Source organism: Branchiostoma belcheri, unplaced genomic scaffold (assembly GCF_001625305.1).
Source record: "Branchiostoma belcheri isolate BF01 breed outbred unplaced genomic scaffold, Haploidv18h27 scaffold16, whole genome shotgun sequence".
Taxonomy (NCBI): Eukaryota; Metazoa; Chordata; class Leptocardii; order Amphioxiformes; family Branchiostomatidae; genus Branchiostoma; species Branchiostoma belcheri.
The window spans coordinates 2539703-2563448 of record NW_017803046.1 but is presented as its reverse complement, the minus strand read 5'-3'; the positions used below and the strand labels follow the sequence as shown (position 1 = coordinate 2563448).

The 23746-nt window shown below is 44.3% G+C and overlaps 5 protein-coding genes across 5 annotated transcripts in view; 1 reads left to right on the top strand and 4 right to left on the bottom strand.

Moving 5' to 3' along the window:
• The first annotated feature begins 193 nt into the window (after positions 1-193).
• Positions 194-2301, top strand: LOC109465906 (nmrA-like family domain-containing protein 1). Its single transcript, XM_019763393.1, has 6 exons — positions 194-227; positions 394-563; positions 711-785; positions 1279-1303; positions 1559-1800; positions 2044-2301. The coding sequence occupies exons 1-6, from the start codon at positions 194-196 to the stop codon at positions 2242-2244; spliced, it is 747 nt and encodes a 248-aa protein (XP_019618952.1). The 3' UTR covers positions 2245-2301.
• Positions 2302-2356: 55 nt separating this feature from the next.
• On the bottom strand, positions 2357-7022 carry LOC109466114 (nmrA-like family domain-containing protein 1). The gene is made up of 6 exons (XM_019763742.1): positions 6851-7022; positions 4963-5132; positions 4688-4756; positions 3867-4107; positions 3325-3518; positions 2357-3005 (listed from the first exon to the last, which is right to left on the bottom strand). The coding sequence occupies exons 1-6, from the start codon at positions 6882-6884 to the stop codon at positions 2817-2819; spliced, it is 897 nt and encodes a 298-aa protein (XP_019619301.1). The 5' UTR covers positions 6885-7022; the 3' UTR covers positions 2357-2816.
• Positions 7023-8684: 1662 nt separating this feature from the next.
• LOC109466113 (nmrA-like family domain-containing protein 1) lies at positions 8685-12559 on the bottom strand. Its single transcript, XM_019763741.1, has 6 exons — positions 12486-12559; positions 10522-10691; positions 10271-10339; positions 9786-10032; positions 9218-9411; positions 8685-8967 (listed from the first exon to the last, which is right to left on the bottom strand). Exons 1-6 carry the CDS (start codon positions 12517-12519, stop codon positions 8779-8781), a joined length of 903 nt encoding a protein of 300 aa, XP_019619300.1. The 5' UTR covers positions 12520-12559; the 3' UTR covers positions 8685-8778.
• Positions 12560-13286: 727 nt separating this feature from the next.
• LOC109466108 (nmrA-like family domain-containing protein 1) lies at positions 13287-18097 on the bottom strand. Its single transcript, XM_019763736.1, has 6 exons — positions 17943-18097; positions 15213-15382; positions 14948-15016; positions 14382-14622; positions 13857-14050; positions 13287-13555 (listed from the first exon to the last, which is right to left on the bottom strand). The coding sequence occupies exons 1-6, from the start codon at positions 18091-18093 to the stop codon at positions 13367-13369; spliced, it is 1014 nt and encodes a 337-aa protein (XP_019619295.1). The 5' UTR covers positions 18094-18097; the 3' UTR covers positions 13287-13366.
• Positions 18098-18488: 391 nt separating this feature from the next.
• LOC109465905 (GTPase-activating protein and VPS9 domain-containing protein 1-like) overlaps positions 18489-23746 on the bottom strand; it is a 26421-nt gene continuing 21163 nt past the window's right edge. The window contains exons 23-30 of the mRNA XM_019763392.1: positions 21696-21899; positions 21263-21566; positions 20813-20984; positions 20515-20671; positions 20244-20385; positions 20042-20142; positions 19518-19604; positions 18489-19222 (exon numbers count right to left, since the gene is read on the bottom strand). Coding sequence (XP_019618951.1) covers positions 18973-19222; positions 19518-19604; positions 20042-20142; positions 20244-20385; positions 20515-20671; positions 20813-20984; positions 21263-21566; positions 21696-21899 — 1417 coding nt within the window. The 3' untranslated portion in view covers positions 18489-18972. The remainder of the gene's footprint in view (positions 19223-19517; positions 19605-20041; positions 20143-20243; positions 20386-20514; positions 20672-20812; positions 20985-21262; positions 21567-21695; positions 21900-23746) is intronic.

Genomic DNA, 23746 nt, shown 5'->3' with positions numbered 1-23746 from the left:
GCAGCCTTCATGAATTTAGCGTTTAAGGTACACAATTGCACGTTGCCCGGATCCCCCCATGCAGACCCTCATAATTGGCCAGTATGTTTAGCTCGGCAGAAGAAGCTTCACTACAAAAGCAGTGTTACTTTTCCGTTAAGGTCAAATCCTTGCAGGAGACTAGATTTGAGGTCACAAGTCAAAGTTCAAGGGCATGGCTAAAGTTGTGACTGTTTTCGGAGCAACAGGTGAGTTTTCACTCGATAAGTTTCAAACCATACCAGCTTATATGTAATTTCCAAGCAGTGAACATGTACATGGGGATTGGCGTGTTTGGCAAGGGAAGCTATCTGATCTCGAACTGTCACGTAACCTGATTAAATCAAACCTATCTGTCCTGTGGAACCCACACAGGGACCCAGGGAGGTGGGGTGGCCAATGCCCTGCTGGAGGATCCAGAGTTCAAAGTTCGAATAGTGACGAGAAGCGCCTCTAGCGATAAAGCTAAGGCACTGCAGGAGAGAGGTGCAGAGGTCATTGAAGGCAATTTTGACGATGCCAGCTCTCTGGAGCGGGCACTGCAGGTAAGTAAGACTGCAACCTGACTGAACCTTGATATCATTCCTTATCACAGCTGAAAAAGGTGCCTCAATTGTTTACAGACTTTATTGTCGTTTCTGTTCCGGCGATGGGTTCTGGTATTCTTTTCGATGTGATCTTTTTCTGCCCAGGGTGCCCACGGAACGTTCGTGATGACTCAGCATTCCTTTGAAGTTCCAGACTCTGATCAACTGGAGATCAAGCAGGTATAAACCTTTGGTTACACTACAGATTCTCGTAAAAGTATAATGTCCTCGCTTCTTGTGTTTGTCATGCAAGATCTAAAACTTGAAGTTGTACTGAATCCTGAAATTTAGATAAATTTTTGCCTCCGGTCCATAAACCAACGCATGATCCCGACAACTTGACGCATCCTATGGGCGTGCTTTTGCTGTGATAATGTTATATCAAGCAAAAGGAGGTTAGAAAGGCCGTTGGTTACAAGCTTCTTGGGTACATCCGATGAGTCTATTACATAGATCTCCCACCCCGCTTACGCCGTGCTTTATTCATTAACATTATATCTATATATCTATAGTAACATTATATCTATCTATCTATCTATCTATAGATAGATAGATAGATAGATAGATAGATAGATAGATAGATAGATAGATAGATAGATAGATAGATAGATAGATAGATAGATAGTATCCCGGCTACTACGATAACTACCTCTCCCTCCGCCCGATTAAAAAGCTGGAGGATGGGACTTATGAACTAAGTACTTTATGCTATGATGTTTTCCTAATCTTTGTACTATCTACAGTGAGATAAGATACTGTATTGACATGGCATGAGCAATAGGTATACTCACTATTGCCATCTAGTAATTTAGTGTAAGAAAGACTCGACCATGTCATCTTCAAAAATACATATTCAGAAGTAGTTTTGAAACTTCAGAAGCATGTTGAAGCTATCTGCAAACAAATGGTATATTTTTTACGTAAAACCCATGTGAGTTTAGTCATTATGTCAGGTTTGTCAAAATGGCGCGTCGACTGTTGTCTTGGTCTGACTTCTCCAGACTTCGCGATGGAGGGCGCTGCAGAGCACGGTGTCAGCGTTACCGACTCGGGTTTCGCCGTCAGAGCGATCTTCCAAAACAGGGCCGAATGGCTGGGCAGGACTGTCGGCTTCAGCGCAGAAAAACTCACCATCCAGCAACACGCAGACATTCTCTCCAAACACCTGGCACCGAGGGTGTTCAAATCGACAAAGGTACTATACCGACATAAAGACCCATAAATCTAAGTTGGTAATTGCTGCAGTTTAATATCGTAGCATGATGATGTCGGTTCTCCTACGAAAGAATTAACCCTTACTTTTCCAAATCCATGTTGTACAAGAGCAAGAAATCATTCACTGTAACTGTTGGTATGGCTCTTCAACATGCCCCGTAGGTAGAAAATACGATGCACGTGGCCTTGCATATATCCATCCGTCCTTCATGTTCATTCACAGATGACGTCGGACGCGTTCAGTAAGCTGCCTTTCCCGGGAGCAAAGCACCTCGGCGACATGTTCAAGTTCTTGCGCCTGGGAAACCCCGACTACAGCCCGGAGCTGACCCGGCAGCTGTACCCGGGCACCAGGGGCCTGGACCAGTGGGTGGCGGACAACAGGGAGGCGCTGCTGAACGCGCTGTCAAACAGCACGACGTGAAATGTAAACTGTGTTAGCACGTGTTTGAACGGAGAGCTCGAGACATCTCAGCAAAGATCAGTAGATGACAAGATGTGGCCAAAAGTAACTACTGATTATAATTTTTTTAATGTCAACACTTTTATTCTGATATATTGCAAATGTACAATGTACTGATCATTGTGATAGTCTTCATGATCAGCAGATGACAAAGAGTACTATAATACTAGATGGTAGAAACGGTGTATGACCTGACAGGTCGCTGGGAGACTTAGTTTGGACAGAAGACGTCCATCATTTTTAGAAGTTCCTTTAACAATAAAAATGTAATACTTGACCGACGAGGGAAACATCTCTTTATTCGCCAGATACAAAATTTTATCGCAGTAGTCAATCTGTGGTAAATACGAAGAAATAAACAACAGTTCTAGGATTATACAGTTTATTTATTGTGCATTCTATTGTGCATTCTAAATGTAAAAAGCGTCTAGACTCTAGAGTATGTTTAGCTCAGACGTAAGATAAGAACACCCTGTCTTTCACATGACGAGTCATCTAAATCTTCTTCGAATCTGTCGCTACAGACACTAGAGCTAGTCCAGGGCGTTCTGTAGCACGTCCTTGTTCTCTCCCACCCACGTGTCGAAGGTCTTGGCGGCGGGGTGCAGCTGGCGGGTCAGGTCGGCGCTCCGGTCAGGGTTGTGAAGTCGGTAAAACTTGAACATGTTTCCCAGATCGTCAGCTCCAGGGAAACCCAGCTGGCCAAACGCATCAGCTGTCATCTAGGAGAAAGTAGATGGGATAGAGACTGAAAATTAATAGTTGTTTAGTTCTAAAACTACGTACGAGATGGAATGTAACCTAAATAGCGAAAAGACGACCGCGGCCGGTGTCACAGCTATTTCGTCATCCCAGATATCGCCCTCCGCCTCCAGAGATCTCGCCCCCTCACATATTAGCCCGTGATCGTTCACCATCGCCGTTTTTAGCGAGCCGGTTGTACCTTAATCTTGTTCTTTTACATGTACATAACAACAGCTCCCATTGGATGACGGGTACCTATAACAGTTAAACTGTGATCTAGTACTATAACAGACTCACGTCGCTAGCCTTGAACACCTTCGGTGCCAGGTGTTTGGAGAGGATGTCTGCGTATTGCTGAATGGTGAGTTTGTCTCCGCTGAAACCGACAGACCGGCGGACCCACTCGGCCCAGTTCTTGAAGACCTCCCTGACAGCCGGACCCATGTCTCCCGCACTGACCCCGTCCATCGCAGCGCCTTCCATAGGGACACCTAAGCAGCCACAGACATGACAATATTGACGGAATAAATACCTGTACTGAATGAATGTTAGAGCAACTTTGCTCGCGTGAACTTTCGAGTGACATTACGAGCAAAATTGCAAATCCATTTTATCCACCCAACCCCTAGCCTTGCCTTCGCATAGATACTTTTGCCTGATATTTGCCAACCTCCTTATAGCGGGGTAACGATTTTTTCTTCTTCTTTCTGCCTGTATGTAACATCATTTGCCGTTTCTTGTTAGCCACGACCAGTTATTTTCTAAACCTAACAAATCAATACAAAATACAATAAATTACATTAATGCAAGTAACATGTACAGTACAGGAGCATACTTACCCAAAACGTACGTTCCATCCTCCTGTTTCTGTGGTTTCATTAAGCTGGTGTAGTTTTCGTAGTAGAAGGAGTACCTCACGAAGGTCACGGGCAGTTCGAGTGACGTCATGTACTCCTCTATCTGCCCCTTGGCGTCGAAGTGCGGACAGGGAAACCCCGCGATCTTCTGAACATTCTCCAGGCCGCTGAACACCACATGCAGCACCCCGGCAGCTCGGGCCGCGTCCGCTACGGCCTTGCCCTTTGTTGGATATCGATGTGAATATAACAAAGAACTATAAATGTAACATTTGCAAGGCAAATGCATAATGTTTACCTTCGCATATGTTCTGCTCTGTTAATTCTTACTCAAACACATTCATATATATGGTCAGACAGGAGTCTAAATCCTTCCTGCTATGAAATTGCAATATGATGTAACCCAACACTAGTTACCATGGTAACAGACACACCATTGGTTCAGGTCATTGAGGTCACTGTTTGGAGAAGAAGAGGAAGAAGAAACTGGGCATAAACAATATGTTTTCCTTCGGTAAACGTAAAAACTGTTACTCATGACTCAACCAGGAGAAAGAAGACAAGAGGCGACACCGTCTATGAAAATGACCACTGCCCGCACTCACACAGGTAGAAAAACGTGTGTCTACTTCGCCATTTCTACAGAAATAGTATTCTCATGGTGCATTAAGTAACTCATTCTCTCGAGGCAGAGGTGCTTCCGCGGCGTGTATAACCTCAGTACGCCGCAGAAACACCTCTGCCTCGGGAGAATGTAGTAACTTGCATTTTGCCTGAGACAGGGAAGAGCGGTGATGACTTACTTGTTTGAGTTCCCTCTCCTTGTCCATATGTTCCCAATAGTTGGTCACCACAAAGACTCCGTGAGCACCCTGTAAATCAAAGGGATTGTAGAACTGTTAAGTACGATTTGTTACCATTTTAATAGAATGGTACATTAACTATACGACAACGTCTTACGACTCGTACGAGTGACAACCATTCCATACAAGACATTAGTCTGACCCATAAGAAATGAATCGCTTCGAGATAGGATGTCAAGATGAACAACAAGTTGTAAACCCAAGAAGATTCTTACTTTCAGGGCAGGTTCCAGTGTGCTCGGATCGTCCAGACTTGCCACAACGACCTCGGCACCTTTCTCCTGCAGTGCCTTGGCTTTGTCGCTAGAGGCGTTTCTCGTCACAGCTCGGACTTTGAAATCCTGGTCTTCTAGCAGGGCGCTGGCGACAGACCCTCCCTGTGATCCTGATCAGAGGAATATGTTCGAGTATCTGAACACCTTTTAAAATCATTTCTTTTGATATTTGCACTTGTAACAATATACTTTTCAGAAGGACCGTCACTTTGACAGCGGTACTATGCCATCTACGCACAACGGTCATCGACGAATGATAAATTCTGTATACATTGTAGTCCTCATATAAACCGACAAAGTCATGAAGGAATGTTTTCTTTGAAGCTTCATTCTTGATGACCTTAGCTGAATACCTGCCACTGCCATGACCACAGACTATGCGAACAATTCCACTCGTGGCTCGTCTCAGTGGATGCTTAGAATGCGGAAATTTCACAGTATAAAAATACATGAGAAGTAACTATATGCTGCTGCTGAATAATGCATTCCCATACTGTCAGACTCAATAAAAATGAAATGCGACGAACGGCCGGCATGATCGGCGAGGAGATTATTTTTATCTCAGGTACCTGTACGTATGATAGGTATACGTATGTCAAAGGTCATTCATGGGCAGGTTGTTTGAAATTCAAGACAGGTGCACGCCAACACACCAAACACACCAGAGGAATGTCTGAGGGCAACGCCTTAAATCTACATCACATCACATTACTAAATGATTTTACAAGATCGTAAAAACGTAGAAAAACGGCCAAACATCTAGCCACCGTAAACTGGCTTTTAAAACCAAACATCGCACGTCTCCAATACTTTCTAAAAAAAGTTTGTACTTCCTCATGATATGTGTCCTCTGTATGAACCCCTTTCCTGGTTCACCGTGCCAAGGGACTAACCATTGTTTACAGCATAATTTTCTTTAGGGCACTGCAATTTTCCTCAACCAATCATCGGGTGGCTACACCCACTTTAATTAGAACTTAACAACACAACTTTATTGTACGTATTGGTAGAGATTTTGTACAGCATTATCTGAGAGGCCTGTTATTCCTGCCAAACAGCTGTAAATCATCAACTGTACAGCTTGTTTTTTGTGGACAGTACTACTGGTATCCCCTGACATGCCTGACGTCGACAGACCTCTGGTTTATAAAAACACTTCTCGTCTGGTGCGTACGTCATCACTGGAAGCCGAGCTCGGCGTTAGACAGATCTAGTCCTCTCTAAGTGTACATCTGACGGTTTCCGCCGGGGATAATCAAATAATGGAATACCGCAGTCTAAAAGGTCACAATTACTTTGTGGGACTGCCTGGTTGGGAGATTGCCAATTAGCCGTGGATCGATGGAGCAGTGTTGTCGCAAGCTCAGATCTCATACAGACCAAACATGAAGCAAATAGACATTGTTATACCTACGCTTCCGACTTTGTTGCTCTACTATGATTATAAGTCATTGCAAGCAAAGCAGGACGAACGCAAGTCACTCTGTGTTGACTGTGTTGCCAAACAAACTTTTAAAACAATCAAGCCCGCACCTGTTTCTAGCATTGTTCACACAGCCTCAGGCAACTGAGCACTGTATCAACTTGCTTGACATAAAATACTTCACCTGGAATGGACTCATTTTCTGTCTCAAAGGCTTGCGATATCTACAAATGAATGACCTGTGAATGCAGCGATTCTAAAACGCTGCAGAGTTAAGTTACACTCCGGCTTCCGCATGGCAAAACTTAACAACAGCGCGGGGTGAATAGTGGACAGACTCATTCTCCGTGTCTTTCACAGCTGGCACGATCCAACAACCATGTGCTGTTTACATGTCAAACTCACCTGTTGCTCCGAAAACGGTGATAAGTTTCGCCATATTGAAGCGAGTCCGTAACGTTGTTGCAGCTCGTCGAGTGAACGCTATACGCAAGAATGACGTGACCTCACTGATACCCAAAAACGCACGGTAGGTCGTTCCATTGTAGAAATGGGTAGGTCAGTCAGCAATGCAAACAAAATACGCAAGTCACGCGTATATCTGGCCGGTTTACGTGACATAACTGACCTTTATCCTAAGGCTACCACGATTGGTCAGCTGCATTAAAAATGTGCAAGTCATGCGGAGATCAGGGCGGGTTGGTCCATGTGGAAGTCTTCACAAAAATGTTTACAAGCACAATAATTAATAACGCCAGAACACATATTGCGACCATCACTTTAATGTGTAAAAATATACTAGGAGGTATCTTTATTACTCCGTGAATGAGGTCAGGACCTCCGGACGGAGTGTTGTGAAGTGCTGTTTTTTCGTGTTCGCAGTCAAAACACTGGGTTCTCTTTGTGTAATCGGCACGCAGTTTTATACGCCATCTGCGGGGATGCCCGTGTTGATGCACGAATGTGTATTTTTGTCGTTGCTGCTTTCGCGGTCAATGTAATATTGCAGATGCACCCCTACAATTATTAGGCGAATTGGAATGGTCCAGAAAAACGCGTTGTTTGGAATAGCGGTGGGGTGGGTGGAAGTTCATGCAGATGTGGCACGTGAGGGTCCGATAAGTGGTACCAGATGTTTTTGCCCGTGCTTAAGAGATGCTTAAAGAAGTTTTTTTGGAAGATGTTCGCAACCAAAACGCATTCTTCCGTACGTCGCATTTCTGTGTAATTGGGCATGTGGTGTGCCACTATGTCCGTGATGATGCACGTCTTTTTATTTTCACCGTAGCAGTTTTGATATTGAAGTAAATGCATATTTTAGAAACATCCCTACTTTTACAATCCTGTGGAATAGGCCGTAGGTTTAGGCAGTTGTCTGGTAGCAGAGGTTCTCTAAGCAGATATTAGGTGGCTGTTGTGCATAATGGTGGAATTGTGGTTTGCAGCTACTGCGATACCTTGTCAAATGAATAATAAGTAGTAAATGAAAGATATTGTTATGAAAGCTGACTTTGTTCATCTATTTAGATTGTCGTGTTGTTGATTTTATGTAGCCTGCGTTTAGACTCGTTAGTCTGCAACTGTTTCCCCAAGGGGGCGGCAAACCTCTGGGCAGGTGGCCACCAGGAGCGCGATTTTTTAGTCAGGCTAGATTATTAGACCAGGGATTTAGCCAATTTACTATACGTTGTTACCAGTTGTTAAGTGATCACACACTGTTTACATACACTATTACTGTTCTCAATCTGCAAAATATAAAACGTCACGGAGAATTGTCGCCTATGCACTTTATTTTTTACCCTATAATAGGCCTAGCAGTTTTGATATTGGAGTAAATGCTTATTTTTGAAACATCCCTATAAGGTCGTTGAGATGTTTTCGCCCGGGTATCTGACCGGCGGTAGTAACACTCGCGGTGCTGGCCGTAACTGTTGCTGGATTTTGGCCTGGCCAGTCGCGCTTAATAAGTAACAGGAACGGTAAGACGGTGGGGTTGTCTTTGTTACTAGTGACACGACCATGATAGTCCGATCTTTATGTGAATGCAATGATTGTGTGTGTGTAATTAAAATGAACCTCGAACTTAAAGCACAGTATCTTTACACGCCCTGGGAGCAGTAATGGATTTAGGTCTTTTTATGTTTTATGGTTGTGACGCGCCCTCATTGTATTAACCGTTGCCTAATGTCTGCACAGTAGGTCTGGCGTTGACGCTTGGGATTGTTTTTGTTGCAATATATAAAACTTCACGGAGGATTGTCACCTACGCCTTGTTTATTTTGTCTTCAGATGACGAGTCATTTTCTCAGCATCTGTCGCTACAGACACTAGAGCTAGTCCAGGGCGTTCTGTAGCACGTCCTTGTTCTCTCCCACCCACGTGTCGAAGGTCTTGGCGGCGGGGTTCAGCTGTCGGGTCAGGTCTAAGCTACGGACAAGGTTGTGAAGTCGCTTGAACTTGAACGTGTTTCCCAGGTCATCAGCTCCGGGGAAACCTAGCTGGGCAAACGCATCAGCTGTCATCTAGAAGACAGTAGATTGAGGGGAAATTAGTTGTTGAGTGTTAAAATTACATACGGCATGGAATGTAGACAGCGAAAAGACGACCGGCAGCAAAACTAGATCGTTCACCATCGCCGTTTTTAACGACACCTCAGGGACGGAGCCGGTTGTACATTGTTCTTGTTCTGTACGTAAATTGTGTAACAACTCCCACTGGATGACTGACGGGTACCTATAACAGTTGAATGATCTAGTACTGCAACAGACTCACGTCGGTAGCCTTGAACACCTTCGGTGCCAGGTGCTTGGAGAGGATGTCTGCGTGTTGCTGAATGGTGAGTTTGTCTGCGGTGAAACCGACAGTCCGGCGGACCCACTCGGCCCAGTTCTTGAAGATCTCCCTGACAGCCGGACCCATGTCAGCTACACTGACGCTGTCCATCGCAGCGCCCTCCATCGGGATGCCTAGGCAACCACAGACATGACAACATTGACAGAATAAATACATGTACTGAATGAACGATAGAGCAATTTTGCTCGCGTGAACTTTGAAGTGATATTACGAACAAAATTGCAAATCCATTTTTACCACCCGACCCATAGTAGCCTTGCCTTTGCATGAATATTTCTGCTTGATATTTGCCAATCTTCTTAGCGGGCTAACGGGTCTTCTTTTTTCCATGCTATTTTATTCCTGTATATTACCAGTTCTACGTCATATACCGTTTCTTTTTCACGTGTTCTTTTTAGTCGCGACCAGCTAGGCCAGCTAGTTTCTGGCCCTGCGACAACATATACTAGTAACTGTATGCAAGTAGCATGTACAAGACCGTACTTACCCAAAACGTACGTTCCATCCTCCTGTTTCTGTGGCTTTAATTTTATGAAGTTGATGTAGTTTTCGTAGTAGAAGGGGTACCTCACGAAGGTCACGGGCAGGTCGAGTGACGTCATGTACTCCTCTATCCGCCCCTTGGCGTCGAAGTGCGGTAAGGGAAACCCCGCGATCTTCTGAACATTCTCCAGGCCGCTGAACACCACATGCAGCACCCCGGCAGCTCGGGCCGCGTCCGCTACGGCCTTCCCCTTTGTTGGATGTGAATATATAGAAATAGAGTTAATCATGACTCACCGGTGCACCCAGGAGAAAAGAAACTAGAGGCGACCCCTAGACGCACTCCCCCAGACGGAAAAACTTTGCATCACGTGCATTTACTGCGCCATTTCTCCAGAAATAGTAGTCTTTTGGTGCCTATATATAGTAACTTGCATATTACATGTATGCACGACACAGAGAAGAACAGTGGTGAACGGCAGTTCTTACTTGCTTGACTTCCCTTTCCTCGTCCAAATGTTCCCAATAGTTGGTCACCACAAAGACTCCGTGAACACCCTGTAAAACAAAGTGATGGTGGTAACTGTTAAATGGCGATCATTACATCGTGCATTGTAACAACGTCTTTATTTTGACGAGGCCATTCCATATACGCTTCCATGCTAGAAATTAGTTTGACCGCCAAGAAATCATGATCTCGCTTTTGAGAGACGGAAAAGGTCACTCAAGAAGATTCTTACTTGCAGGGCAGGTCCCAGTGTGCTCGGATCGTCCATACTCGCCACAACGACTTCGGCACCTTTCTCCTGCAGTGCCTTGGCCTTGTCGCTAGAGGCGTTTCTCGTCACAGCTCGGACTTTAAAGTCCTGGTCTTCCAGCAGGGCATTGGCGACAGACCCTCCCTGTGATCCTGATCAGAGGAATATGTTGGAATACTTGAACACGTTTTAAAACCATCTCTTTTGGTGATTGCACTTGTTACGATATACTTTTCAGAAGGACCGTCACTTTGGCAGCGGTACTATGCCATACACGCACAACGGTCATCGACGAATGATAAATTTTGTATACATTGTAGTCCTCATATAAACCGACAAAGTCATGAAGGAATGTTTTTTTAAGCTTCACTCTTGACCTTAGCTGAATACCTGATAGCCACTGCCATGGCGACAAACAATGCGAACAATTCCACTCTTGGATAGGCTATGCGGATGTTTAGAATGCGTGAAGTCGACACTCAGCATAAACATGCATACAAAAATAATATTTGCTACTGCTGAATAATGCATCCCCATACTGCCATACTGTCAGACTCTATGAAAATGAAATGCGTCGTCGACGAACGGCATGAGCAGCGAGATTATTTTTATCTCAAGTACCTATTACGATAGGTACGTCAAAGGTCATGGCCAGGTTGTTTTGAAATTCAAGACACGTCCACGCCAACACATCAAACACACCTGAGGAATGTCAAAGGGCAACGCCTGAAATCTACAGTACATTACTAAATGATTTTACAAAACCTAAAAAAAAAGTAGAAAACCGGCCAAACATCTAGCCACTGTGCAACTGGCCTTTAAAACCAAATATCGCACGTCAAGAGATCTCCCCTACCTTCTGGGTAATTCCTTGTGACATGTGTCTTCTGTATGAACCCCTTTTCCGGTTCACCGTGCCAAGGGACTAACCATTGATTTCACTAAAAAAAATATTGTCTACAGGGTAATACTAGTACTCCAGGGCACTGCAATTTTAGCCTACCAATCTGTGGTCACACTCACTTTAATTCGAACTTCACAACTTTATGATGCTCATTCATAAATATGAGAACATACACAAATGCCAAATTTACATATTACAAGAATTTTGTACACAATTATCTGAGAGGCCTGTGCTATCTGCCAAGCAGCTGCAAATCACCAACTGTACAGTTTGTTTTTAGGCGACAGTACTACTGGTATCCCCTGGCAGACCTCTGGTTTTACAAAACACACCTCGTCTGCTGGGTACGTCATCACGTGAAGCCGAGCTCGGCGTTAGACAGATCTGGTCCTCTCTAAGTGTACATCTGACGGTTTTCAGACGGGGATAATCAAACAATGGAATACCACCGTCTACAAGGTCACAATTACTTTGTGGGACTGCCTGGTTGTGAGATTGCTAATTAGCCGTACGTGGATCGATGGAGCAGTGTTGTCCCAAGCCCAGATCTCATACAGACCAAACATGAAGCACATAGACATTGTTATATCTACGTTTCCGACTTTGTTGCTATTCTATCACTAGTATATGCCTCTACTATGATGATAAGTCATTGCAAACAAACTTAAAGCAGGGCGAACGCAAGTCATTCTATGACTAAAAGACGAAAACCCACCCGATCTCTAGAATTGTTCGCAGTTCAGGTAGCCTCTGGTTACTGAGCAGTGGACATGTATACCTTTCTTGACATAGAATACTTGACCTTAAATGGACTCATTTTCTGTCTTAAAGTCTGACTGAACGGCTTGTGAATATCCAGACGTCATTCTAAAACGTTACAGAGTTGCACTGACTCCAAAGTCCAAGCTTCCGCGTAGCAAAACGTTTTGACAGCACGAGGTGACCAGGGGTCGGTTCATTCTTCATGTCTTTCACAGCTTTCACGATCCTACAACCATGTGCTGTTTGCATACATTTCCTCCGAATTTCAGGTCAAACTCACCTGTTGCTCCGAAAACGGTGATAAGTTTCGCCATATTGAAGCGAGTCTGTAACGTTGTTGCTGCCTCTCTGCCAAGTTTGTTTGAATGAGGTGACCTTAGGCCATGTTGATTTGATTATATGGATGACATCTTCCGGGAACCCCAAAATTGATGCGCGCGTGCGAATAAAAAAAGAGTTTTGCAAAAAAAAAAAGTTGTTTTCATTATGAAATCTACGTGGTCATGAGGGTTGAACAAATGGGACAGAATATGGTTTGGCGAATAATCTAGTTTTCAAGTTCATTTCTTTACAATTTCGTCTTTTTTCGTTTGATTTTGGCATTCTACGACATTGGTATGGTTTTTTTGTAACTTACGGTATATTTTTGCTCATTTTGCAACTGTTTTGTACGATTTACAGTATGGTTGAAAACTTTTTTTTTGAAACGGCCGAAAATTCATGCGCGCGCGAATGTCATCCATATAATCAAATCAACATGGCCTTACTGATATCCAAAAGAGTACGGTAGGTCGTTCCATTGTACAAATGGGTAGGTAAGTCAGCAATGCAAACAAAATACGCAAGTCACGAATATATCTGGCTGGTTTACGTGACATAACTGACTTATATCCTAAGGCTACCACGATTGGTCAGCTGTATTAAAGATGTGCAAGTCATGCGGAGATCATGGCGGGTTGGACCAAGGAGCTTCTAATGACTGGTTGGACCATGTGGAAGTCTTCACAGAAAATGTTTACACTACAAGCATAATAATTAATATCGCCAGAACACATATTACGGTCATCACTTTAATGTGTAAAAATAATGCATTTTTATTCATCCCGTCTTCACATGACGAGTCATCTAAATTTTCTCAGAATCTGCAGCTACAGACACTCGCTAGTCCAGGGCGTTCTGTAGCACGTCCTTGTTCTCTCCCACCCACGTGTCGAAGGTCTTGGCGGCGGGGTGCAGCTGGCGGGTCAGGTCCAAGCTCCGGTCAGGGCTGTAAAGTCGGATGAACTTGAACATGTTTCCCAGATCGTCCGCTCCAGGGAAACCCAGCTGGCCAAACGCATCAGCTGTCATCTAGGAGAAAGTAGATGGGATGGAGACTGAAAATTATTAGTTAACGTTGTTTAGTGCTAAAACGACGTACGAGATGGAAAGTTACCTAGATAGCGGATGGACGACCGGTGTCGCCCCCCCTCCCCCCATCCAGGGATCTCGCCCCCTTACATATTTAGCTCGTGATCATTCAACATCGCCGTTTTTAGCGACACTTCAGGGACGGAGCCGGAATCTTGTTCTTTTGGACATAACAGCTCCCATTGGATGGTACCTATAACGTTAACATTTAAATTGTGATGTAGTTCTGCCACAGACTCACGTCGGTAGCCTTGAACACCTTCGGTGCCAGGTGCTTGGAGAGGATGTCTGCGTATTGCTGAATGGTGAGTTTGTCTGCGGTGAAACCGACAGTCCGGCGGACCCACTCGGCCCAGTTCTTGAAGATCTCCCTGACAGCCGGACCCATGTCAGCTACACTGACGCTGTCCATCGCAGCGCCTTCCATTGGGACGCCTAGACAATCACACAAAATATAATATTAATATTGATTAAAGACAGAATAAGTAAATATACCGAATATACAGAATGAATGATAGAACAATTTTGCCGGCAATAACTTTGGAGTGACTTTACGAACAAAATTGCAAACCCATTTTACCAGCCCATCCCTAGCCTTTCGTTGGCACAGATATTTTTGACATTCGCTAGTCTCCCTGGATAGTGGACCAACGATTTTTTTGCTTAATTGCCTTCTTTGCTTATTTTCTGCTTGTCAGTGTCAGTCCTATCTTCTAAACCAATAAACATATAGATGCAACCAGCCAAGCTACAAGTGCCTACTTACCCAAAACGTACGTCCCATCCTCCTGTTTCTGTGGCTTCAAGACATTCAGGTAGTTTTCGTAGTAGAAGGGGTATCTGACAACGGTCACGGGCAGTTCGAGTGACGTCATGTACTCCTCTATCTGCCCCTTGGCGTCGAAGTGCGGACAGGGAAACCCCGCGATCTTCTGAACATTCTCCAGGCCGCTGAACACCACATGCAGCACCCCGGCAGCTCGGGCCGCGTCCGCTACGGCCTTGCCCTTTGTTGGATGTGAATATATAGAAATAGAGTTAATCATGACTCACCGGTGCACCCAGGAGAAAAGAAACTAGAGGCGAACCCCTAGACGCACTCCCCCAGACGGAAAAACTTTGCATCACGTGCATTTACTGCGCCATTTCTCCAGAAATAGTAGTCTTTTGGTGCCTATAGTAACTTGCATATTGCAGGACACAGGTAGCCTGAGTGTCAACCTTGTTTAATACCTTTCATCCGCTCTCCGTCTTGGGGAGCAGACGAAAGCTAACAAGGCTGGCACTCAGGCTAGGACACAGGGAAGAACAGTGGTGAAAGGCAGTTCTTACTTGCTTGACTTCCCTTTCCTGGTCCAAATGTTCAAAATAGTTGGTCACCACAAAGACTCCGTGAGCACCCTGTAAAACAAAGGGGTGATGGCAACTGGAAAGTACGATTTTCGATTATTATATCGTATATAATATTGTACAACGTTTATTTTAAAACAAGGTGCAACCGTTCCATATAAGCTTCCATACAAGAGATTAGTTTGACCGCCAAGAAATAATGATCTCGCTTTGAGAGACAGAAAAAGTCACCCAAGACGATTCTTACTTGCAGGGCAGGTTCCAGCGTGCTCGGATCGTCCAGACTCGCCACAACGACCTCGGCACCTTTCTCCTGCAATGCCTTCGCTTTGTCGCTAGAGGCGTTTCTCGTCACAGCTCGGACTTTGAAGTCCTGGTCTTCCAGCAGGGCGTTGGCGACAGACCCTCCCTGTGATCCTGATCAGAGGAATATGTTGGAATACTTGAACACCTTTTAAAATAATCTTGTACACATTGTAGTCCTCATATAAACTGACAAAGTCATGAAGGAATGTTTTCTTTTAATTTTTAAGCTCTTGACCTTAGCTGAATACCTGACAGCCACTGCCATGACGACAGACTATGCGAACAATTCCACTCTTGGACATGCTATGCGGATGTTTAGAATGCATTTAGGCGACACTCAGCATAAGCATGTGCATAACAAATATGATGTGCTACTGCTGAATGATGAATACCCATACTGTCAGATTCAATAAAAATGAAATGCGACGAATGGCATGATCGGCGAGGAGATTATTTTCATATCAGTTACCTGTACGTATGATAGGTATGTCAAAGGTCATGGACAGGCTTTTAAGTTGTTTTGAAATTCAAGACGACGTCCACACCAGAGGAATGTCTATTAAATGGCAACACCTTAAATCTACAGTACAAGACCGTAAAAAAGGTAGAAAACTGGCCAAACATCTAGACACTGTACACCTGGCTTTTAAACCAAATATCGCATGTCTAGAGATCTCCCGTACTTTCTGGGTACTTCCTTATGACGTGTCCTCTGTATGAACCTTTCCCGGTTCACCGTGCCAAGGGACTAACCATTGATTTCACCATTGTCTACAGGGTATTCTGTAATTTTAGCCTACCATTGGTGGCCACACTCACTTTATTTCGAACTGCACAACTTTATGATGCTCATTCATAAATATGAGAACATACACAAATGCCAAGTTTACATATTACTATTAGTAGAAATTTTGTACATCTGAGAGGCCCATGCTATCTGCCAAGCAGCTGCAAGTCATCAGGTATACAGCTTGTTTTAGGCGACAGTACTACTGTTATCCCCTAGCAGACCTCTGGTTTTATAAAACACACCTCGTCTGCTGCGTATGTCATCACGTGAAGCCGAGTTCATGGATTAGACAGATCTGGTCCTCTCTAAATGTACATCTGAGTCATACATCTGAGTCAGATGTACACTTAGAGAAGACCAGATCTGTCTAATAGTGACGGTTTTTCGCCGGGGATAATCAAATAATGGAATACCACCGTCTAAACGGTCACAATTACTTTATGGGACTGCCTGGTTGTGAGATTGCCAATTAGCCGTGGATCGATGGTGGAGTGTTGTCGCAAGCTCAGATCTCATACAGACCGAACATAAAGCAAAGAAATATTTTTCATCTACGTTTCTCACTTTGTTGCTATTCTATCACTAGTATATGTCTCTACTATGATGATAAGTCATTGCAAACAAACTTAAACAGGGCGAACGCAAGTCATTCTATAACTAAACAAGGAAAATCGTAGATTTTGTACCTCCGGGTATTGTAATGTATGTTGCAGAATGTTGGGTGCATGTTGGGACTGTTCTTTGAATTAACTAGTGAATTCGCGCGAATACCATTTTTTTCGAAAAGTTTCGAAATGTTTGTAATTGGCTAAATGATGTGTGAAATCACTAATCCCCCCTAGCCGACTGGAGCCCAAAAATAGAAAGGACAGGAGGCATCCCGTGGCGAATCTGGCTGCCCGACCCTCAGCGACCAGCGATAATGTAAACAAACACAGTAACGGGTGTCCGAGACACGAAAAGGAAATACAAATAATCTTACGCCCCAAAACACATATACAATAAAACAAAAAAAACCTGCACCATCTACAGCCCATTAACAGAAGATACACCGAGTCCCGAGAACGTCTGAGACAGTATACCACGGTATTTGTAAGCCGAAAACATCCGAAATTGCGCAAGAGGGCGTTGACCCCTGACCCATTGGCCCACCCGGAAGTTCGCTGGCTGCGACCCACGCGATCCCACCAGGCACGAGACGTTGATTGACGGCACATGTGGTTCACATCTGAACAGTTTCAAAGAATGCTGACACCCCTCTGTGTGAAAGGTCAGATCAGTGGTCGCGACCTCAATGGTGATTATACATGCAAAGGTCAAAAGCTGAGGCCCACTTACACTGAAAGGGGTGTCCATCGGCGGTCTAAACGCATCATTTTCACGCACTAAAACACACATACTAAAAAACCAAAACAACGTGCACCATCTACAGCCCAACAGCAAAACGTATACCAAGTCCCAGACATATCCGTCCACCCAAACGCGAGAAACGGGTGCGAACGCAATTTTCGTCTTCCCTCACAAAACCTCCGCGCTCGGGATATACATCCCTACCCGGAGGTAAAGACGAAAACCCACCCCTGATCTCTAGCATTGTTAGCAGTTCAGGCAGCCTCTGGTTACAGCTGAGCAATGGACATGTATACCTTTCTTGACATATAATACTTGACCTTAAATGGTCTTAAAGTCTGACTGAACGGCTTGTGAATTTCCAGACGCCATTCTAAAACGTATACAGAGTTGCACTCCAAGCTTCCGCGTAGCAAAACGTTTTGACAGCACGAGGTGAACGGGGGTCGGTTCATTCTCCGTGTCTTTCACAGCTGTCACGATCCTACAACCATGTACAATCATTTTCTCCGGATCGCATGTTAAACTCACCTGTTGCTCCGAAAACGGTGATAAGTTTCGCCATATTGAAGTGAGTCTGTAACGTTGTTGCTGCTCGTCGAGTGAACGCTATACGCAGGCCTGGTGCCCTGTAACCTCTCTGGCAAGTTTGTTTGAATGGCGTGACCTTACTGATATCCATGAACGTACGGTAGGTCGTTCCATTGTAGAAATGGGTAGGTCAGTCAGCAATGCAAACAAAACACGCAAGTCACGCATATACATGTATCTAGCTGGTTTACGTGACGTGGCTGAACTTAACCTAAGGCTTCCACGATTGGTCAGCTGCAGTAAAAATGTGCAAATAATGATCAGGGTAGCCTGGATGCCAGACCCACAGCACAAGTTATCCAGTGCACACATGCCCAGTGTACTGGTCTGGAACCCAAGCTAGGATCAGATCAGAACGGGTGGTCCATTACACCACAGCGAGGTTATGTGCAAGTCTTCTCAGATAATGTTTAACGTTACAAGCACAATAATTAATAACGCCAGAACACATATTACGACCATCACTTTAATGTGTAAAAATATATGTATTTTTATTTTTCATTCGCGGATACGTTGCACAGTACCGTTACTAGTCTTCCTCACTGTAGGAGAGGTACTTAACAACTTTGGACCCCGTAGCTAGTCTGTCCTTTTTTAACGGTCCCTTTCTTCGAATTCGTAGTATTTTGTTTTTCAAACAGCCCTTGCCAAATGCAGGTTTATTGCACCATTGTGTATCAAATGCTCTTAGGCACTGCTGAGTGTATCGTAGCACATTGGCCTGCGTCGCATGACGTTGTGCACGAGATTGTACATGCAGTCTCTAACCCAGAGCTGCATTCTCTTCATATCCCAGCATCCACCTGTTAGGGCATTTATAGTCCAGGAACAGGCCTGTTGTTGAAATAATCAACAGTCGTGACACGTCCTAGTAGGTCATTTCTCCCTACTGGCACAGTCAATGCCCCCTGTGTGACCCATTTACATTCTTTTGCAGCACTGAGGGACACGTAACAGCCATTTTGTGTTCCTATGGCAACAGTCTGACCACGCCCAGTTGGTGGAGCTTCCTCCACAGTCTCCACTCCATGTCGAAGTCGTGGTTCACCACTGTGGTCATGTCGTAAGACGCGTTGTCGTAGTAGTGGACGGACTGGCCGTCTGTCGTGCCGAAGCCGTACAGACTGACTTGGTCGCAGGTCTGCAGGGCGGTGAAGACAGCGATGGCCCCGGTACTGGGGCGGTACACCGAGTATCTTCTCTTCTTGGACTTCAGCCAACTGGAGAAGACAATGAGGCAATCGTTAACATCATAAAACGACGCACGAAGCATTGAAAAACCTTGGAAGCATATTGAATGCTTTTCACGACAAAGCGACAAAGTCAACATTGAGACTGAGCGTTAAACATATAGAACAGTTTGGTTATGATTCCATTACTACTCAGCGAAGTGCTGTGCTTCAGTGAGACTTGCATGCAATCAGCTTTAGAAGATGTATTTTAAAGGTTAGCATCGCGCAAATGGAATATTGGAAGATACACCATAAAAAGTTGACTTCCTTTGTAGACTCGTACCTGTTGTTGATGTATCTCAGAAGGTCAGGATGTACCAATCTGATGTTGTCACTTCCAAGGTGGAGTCTGGACAGCATTTCTACAGCTCTAAGAAAAAAGACACGGGCCAGGTTAGCTTTGATGTTTAGCTTGTAATTGAGATTTTATATTGATCTTTCCAATTCTGTGGACAACATTCGGCACACGTTGAAATTATACTGGCAGTAGTGCTGGTGACCGAGGCAGCAGGCCATGATCTGTCATGCGTTTTAACAGATCCCACAATTACCCTTAATTGTAATTTGTATGAGGATTTCACATATCCGACGTGATGGGTCATTCTTACTGGTGAAGATTGTAAAGACAGCCGAAATTCCCTGATTTGGTTTTCGTCGTGTTGGAGGTAACTTAGATGTGTGATAATTTTACCCACCAAATCAGACGACCTGTTGCACTAAAATATGCCAGCATGCTGGTATGTTTCCCTTTAAGTATATATGCAAGGACATCCTCTATATAATGTATAATGTCCCCGTAATACTTACAGCCGGTCTATGCCGCTGACGTCCACCGGCGCTCCCCAGGCCAGTGTGTCCACTAACTTGTAGTCTCTCCTGTTGCACATCGTTAGGATATACTTAATCTCCTGCAGATAACGAACAAGATTGTGGTTTTAATGCTAGTATGTAATTCAGTCAGTCACAATTTACTTGAGAGATGAACAATTGTCCCCTTGATTTGACTCACCTGGTCCCTTGGCACATGGAACTGTGGCTCCTTTTTTAAACTCGGCTGGAGAGTTGCTAACAGCGTGTTGACCGTGAAGATATAAAAGGACGTCCTGATGCCGACGTCTGACTCGTACCCTGACGTAAGAGCGCGGTTCACCCTGCGCGGACAAAAAAAACGGTCAATCGTTTTTTCACAGAAAATTATTCGTAATCTGGAGATAAAAAAAATGATACAAATACACATGTATAAACATTACTTGGGGAGCATCCGGAAATGCGTATTTTACCTGAAGACGAAGTCGTGTCCATCTATATCACTGCCTGCACCGGAGCCCTTCAGACTCCCGCCATTTCCGACGACTGCGCATCGTTTGCAGCCAGACCGAGCACCGAAAACAGCGCCGCCTTCCGATAATGGTAGAGAAGTCAACTCTTTTTCCAAATCTGTGGAAATGTTCAGAACCCATCTTTGTAAAACGTCCAATTTTGAAAATGTAACTTCATTTAACTGTAGATAGTCAATACAAACGTTGGGCAAATATACAAAAGTAAAATCATTATGCAACTTCAAAGATAACTACTTACCAGATAAGGGAATGTCGTCGAAGCCATACGGTAGTGGAAAACGCTTCAGTCTGTTATACTCCTCCTCTGTCAGGTCACGTGACGTCATCAGGACTGGGATGTCGTTCACGAACTTGCTGGTGAACCACTCCATGTTCGGGTCGCCATGGAGACGGTGTGACGTCATGCACTTCTGTGTGTAAAATGACAAATGAAAATTCAGGGTTAGAAATTTGATGGCAAATGTGCCATGAATGTTAGTGCACCAAATCCGTAGTATGTTTTTGGCACACATTTAGACAGATTTAATAGCCTAAGGCTCGATCGGTGGACCGGTAGTGTGGAAGTGCATTTCCCAAGGGCACAACGGCGGGCCATGGTGAGTATCGAATCCGGGACCTAAGTACTGGTTCCGAGTCCAACGCTCTGAACCGTTGCGCCACCGACGCCACTCGGTAAAACCTGACCCACCATGGGTAAATTAGAAGTGTCCTTTCCGTACACGTCCTCCCCTGGTATTGACTCCACAGTTGTTTCCAAGATCTTCTGCACTCTCTCTCGTCTCTGCTGATAGTATTCCTCTTTCTCTTTCTTCTTCCACTGTTTTCTGAATCTCTGTTTTTCCGCGATGTCCTTTGTTTTTTCGGAGTAAGTCGGATCCAGCCCGGGGACGGGTAAAACCTCGGACTGCCCTCGGTACAGCAGTTTTCCGTCTGATCCCTCGGTGTTGCTGACTCCATCATTTGAGCTCAAGTGTCTCTTCAGAGATGGGTGCCTGTAGAAAATACAAGCAAGAAGTATTCACCAGTTGTTTTGTTGTAAAATTCCCCGCTATTCTAAATACATGTTGCTACATCTCTGTGCCATTTTAATAATGAATATGTCGAAAATATATCGAACTTACCCTGGTTTTAATGTCAGCTTTCTTGCTTGATCGAGACCAAAGTGTCTGAGGTAGACAGCTCCGGGAACGAGAAGAGAGATGAGTACGATGGGTACGAGGCAGGTGAGGGACAGCACCAGACGACGCGCGCTGCACCGCATGGTGACGTCACTCTGCTCATGGCGTGACGCGGCGACGTCGGCGGACTCGTCCTCTGTAGCCGTCGTCTGAAAACAGTAAATGAATAAGTGAATACAATCATTTGTTCATTGAGATATTTGAGCCCTCGGTTCAAAAACGTCCGATCGAGATCCTGCTGCAGTGAGGAGTTGAAAAAGAAGCGGGCCAGAGATACATAATTGTTATACCTTGATAGGTATAACAAGGTTAATAATTGTTATGACACTGATGTCAGCGTCTGTGGTTGTATGCATGTGTCGTTGGGGGTTAAACTTCCACTTTCGAGCGTTGTACGGTTTGTTTGTTTGTTTATTCGATCTCCATTAGATTTACATGAAATCTATTCTTCCTGGAGTCGCAAAATTACAATGAAACAAATGTACAGAACAGAACAAAACAAATGTACATGAAAGTAAAACCAACATAACAAAAGGTGTGAGTCTTAATAAAAAAAAATAACATAACGCACACAACATTAACTGAAAACTGAACCTAAGTTGTAACGACAGTAAATGTTGTACCAGCCTAGCCCGAGGAAAACGCCTTTCCAACATGTCCAAAGCTCGACGCAACAGGCTCAAGCTCGGCTGTTGACACACCGTGTGAGGGCAACAAATACACGCCCACCTGACAGAACAGTAGTCAATACCAGTGAGTAGAGCGCATTACGTACCACATAGAGTAGAGTAGTTTTTCTACTTTTTGTAAACAATGCTATCTTATGTCTATCTGTTTGTACCTAACTCGAGGCAAATACTTGCAATACCAACAGATATCCACATAATTGTGTGACTCCTTCTTGCGAGTAAACCTCCCTGGTGTGACAAATAGCCTTGTTTACAGGAACACCAGCTCTGGGCTTGCTTTTATCGAGGTAAACCCGTGATACACGTGAACAAATGTAGGTTCTCCATTCAAGTGTCCTTCAACACGCTGAAACAGGTTAGCGCGACCGGAGCTGAGTCAACCCAGCCCCAGTCAACCATGAAAACAGCTCTGTCAATACGCTTTTCATTTTTTGATGACACGGACTATGGATGATCTACTGCCCTGGTCACTGGATAACTTGCTTATTTACGAGACAAATCAAATATAAACTTTGCAGCGCACTACAAATTCCAATATTGATTAATTGAATGTTGGTCTGTGGAAATCTGCTAATAAACTTATGTTTTTGAAAGTTCTCAGTGTCAGCACATTTCTAGCAATATACGTCCGTTTTTAGACTAACAGTAACAGTCTATAAATAAAACGCATCTGTTATACACTCACAAAATATCATACAACGTGTGCAAAATGTTCAGCAAATATTGTACGACAACTTTTTTTTATTTTCCAGGCTTCAAAAAAAGAATCAAAACCACGAAAAAGGTCAGTAACATACATATATAATTGCCATATGATACAATATAGTAAAACGCTTGATATAGCAATAATGGGATATATGGCGACAGAAGGCATTTGGACATGTCAGGGATAAATTATGCCTGTCAACTGTCTGTAACCAGGTCAGCGGATCTGTAGCCTCGGGGGGAATGTAACGAGGGTTCAGCAAAAGTTCACAACTCACAACACATAATCTCCAAGCAGAGGCGCTGTAGTCCTTGCGATCAGAGAAAGTAGAAGACATCAAGCTACACAACGCTTGTGACATCGCGGCAGCTGAGTACGTTGAATCCAACGTTATTCCGCGATTTGCAGCCACAAGCGTCTTGTTCACCGGAAGCCTTTGGGACTGGTCCCCTGTACAATGTTTTCGCGTATCCGTAATCTATAAATTGATTTCCAAAGCAATCTGCATTTGTAGCTGACGCAGAAACACTCCGAATACCCGGGCCCATTAACGGAAGAGATTGAAATGAGAACCCCCATGGATCAACTTGGCTTTTCCT

What these genes read in the sequence shown, in the direction of transcription:
- LOC109465906 (XM_019763393.1), top strand. Translation starts at nt 194, where the DNA reads ATGGCTAAAGTTGTGACTGTTTTCGGAGCAACAG. An exon ending in CTCTGGAGCGGGCACTGCAG is followed by an intron (nt 564 to 710) that starts GTAAGTAAGACT and finishes TTTTCTGCCCAG; the next exon opens with GGTGCCCACGGAACGTTCGT. An exon ending in GGGTGTTCAAATCGACAAAG is followed by an intron (nt 1,801 to 2,043) that starts GTACTATACCGA and finishes GTTCATTCACAG; the next exon opens with ATGACGTCGGACGCGTTCAG.
- LOC109466114 (XM_019763742.1), bottom strand. Translation starts at nt 6,884, where the DNA reads ATGGCGAAACTTATCACCGTTTTCGGAGCAACAG. An exon ending in CACTGGAACCTGCCCTGAAA is followed by an intron (nt 4,757 to 4,962) that starts GTAAGAATCTTC and finishes TTTGATTTACAG; the next exon opens with GGTGCTCACGGAGTCTTTGT. An exon ending in GGATGGAACGTACGTTTTGG is followed by an intron (nt 3,519 to 3,866) that starts GTAAGTATGCTC and finishes GTGGCTGCTTAG; the next exon opens with GTGTCCCTATGGAAGGCGCT.
- LOC109466113 (XM_019763741.1), bottom strand. Translation starts at nt 12,519, where the DNA reads ATGGCGAAACTTATCACCGTTTTCGGAGCAACAG. An exon ending in CACCGTTTTCGGAGCAACAG is followed by an intron (nt 10,692 to 12,485) that starts GTGAGTTTGACC and finishes TCCTCTGATCAG; the next exon opens with GATCACAGGGAGGGTCTGTC. An exon ending in GGATGGAACGTACGTTTTGG is followed by an intron (nt 9,412 to 9,785) that starts GTAAGTACGGTC and finishes GTGGTTGCCTAG; the next exon opens with GCATCCCGATGGAGGGCGCT.
- LOC109466108 (XM_019763736.1), bottom strand. Translation starts at nt 18,093, where the DNA reads ATGGATATCAGTAAGGTCACGCCATTCAAACAAACTTGCCAGAGAGGT. An exon ending in AGGAAAGGGAAGTCAAGCAA is followed by an intron (nt 14,623 to 14,947) that starts GTAAGAACTGCC and finishes CATCCAACAAAG; the next exon opens with GGCAAGGCCGTAGCGGACGC. An exon ending in AGGTGTTCAAGGCTACCGAC is followed by an intron (nt 13,556 to 13,856) that starts GTGAGTCTGTGG and finishes ACTTTCTCCTAG; the next exon opens with ATGACAGCTGATGCGTTTGG.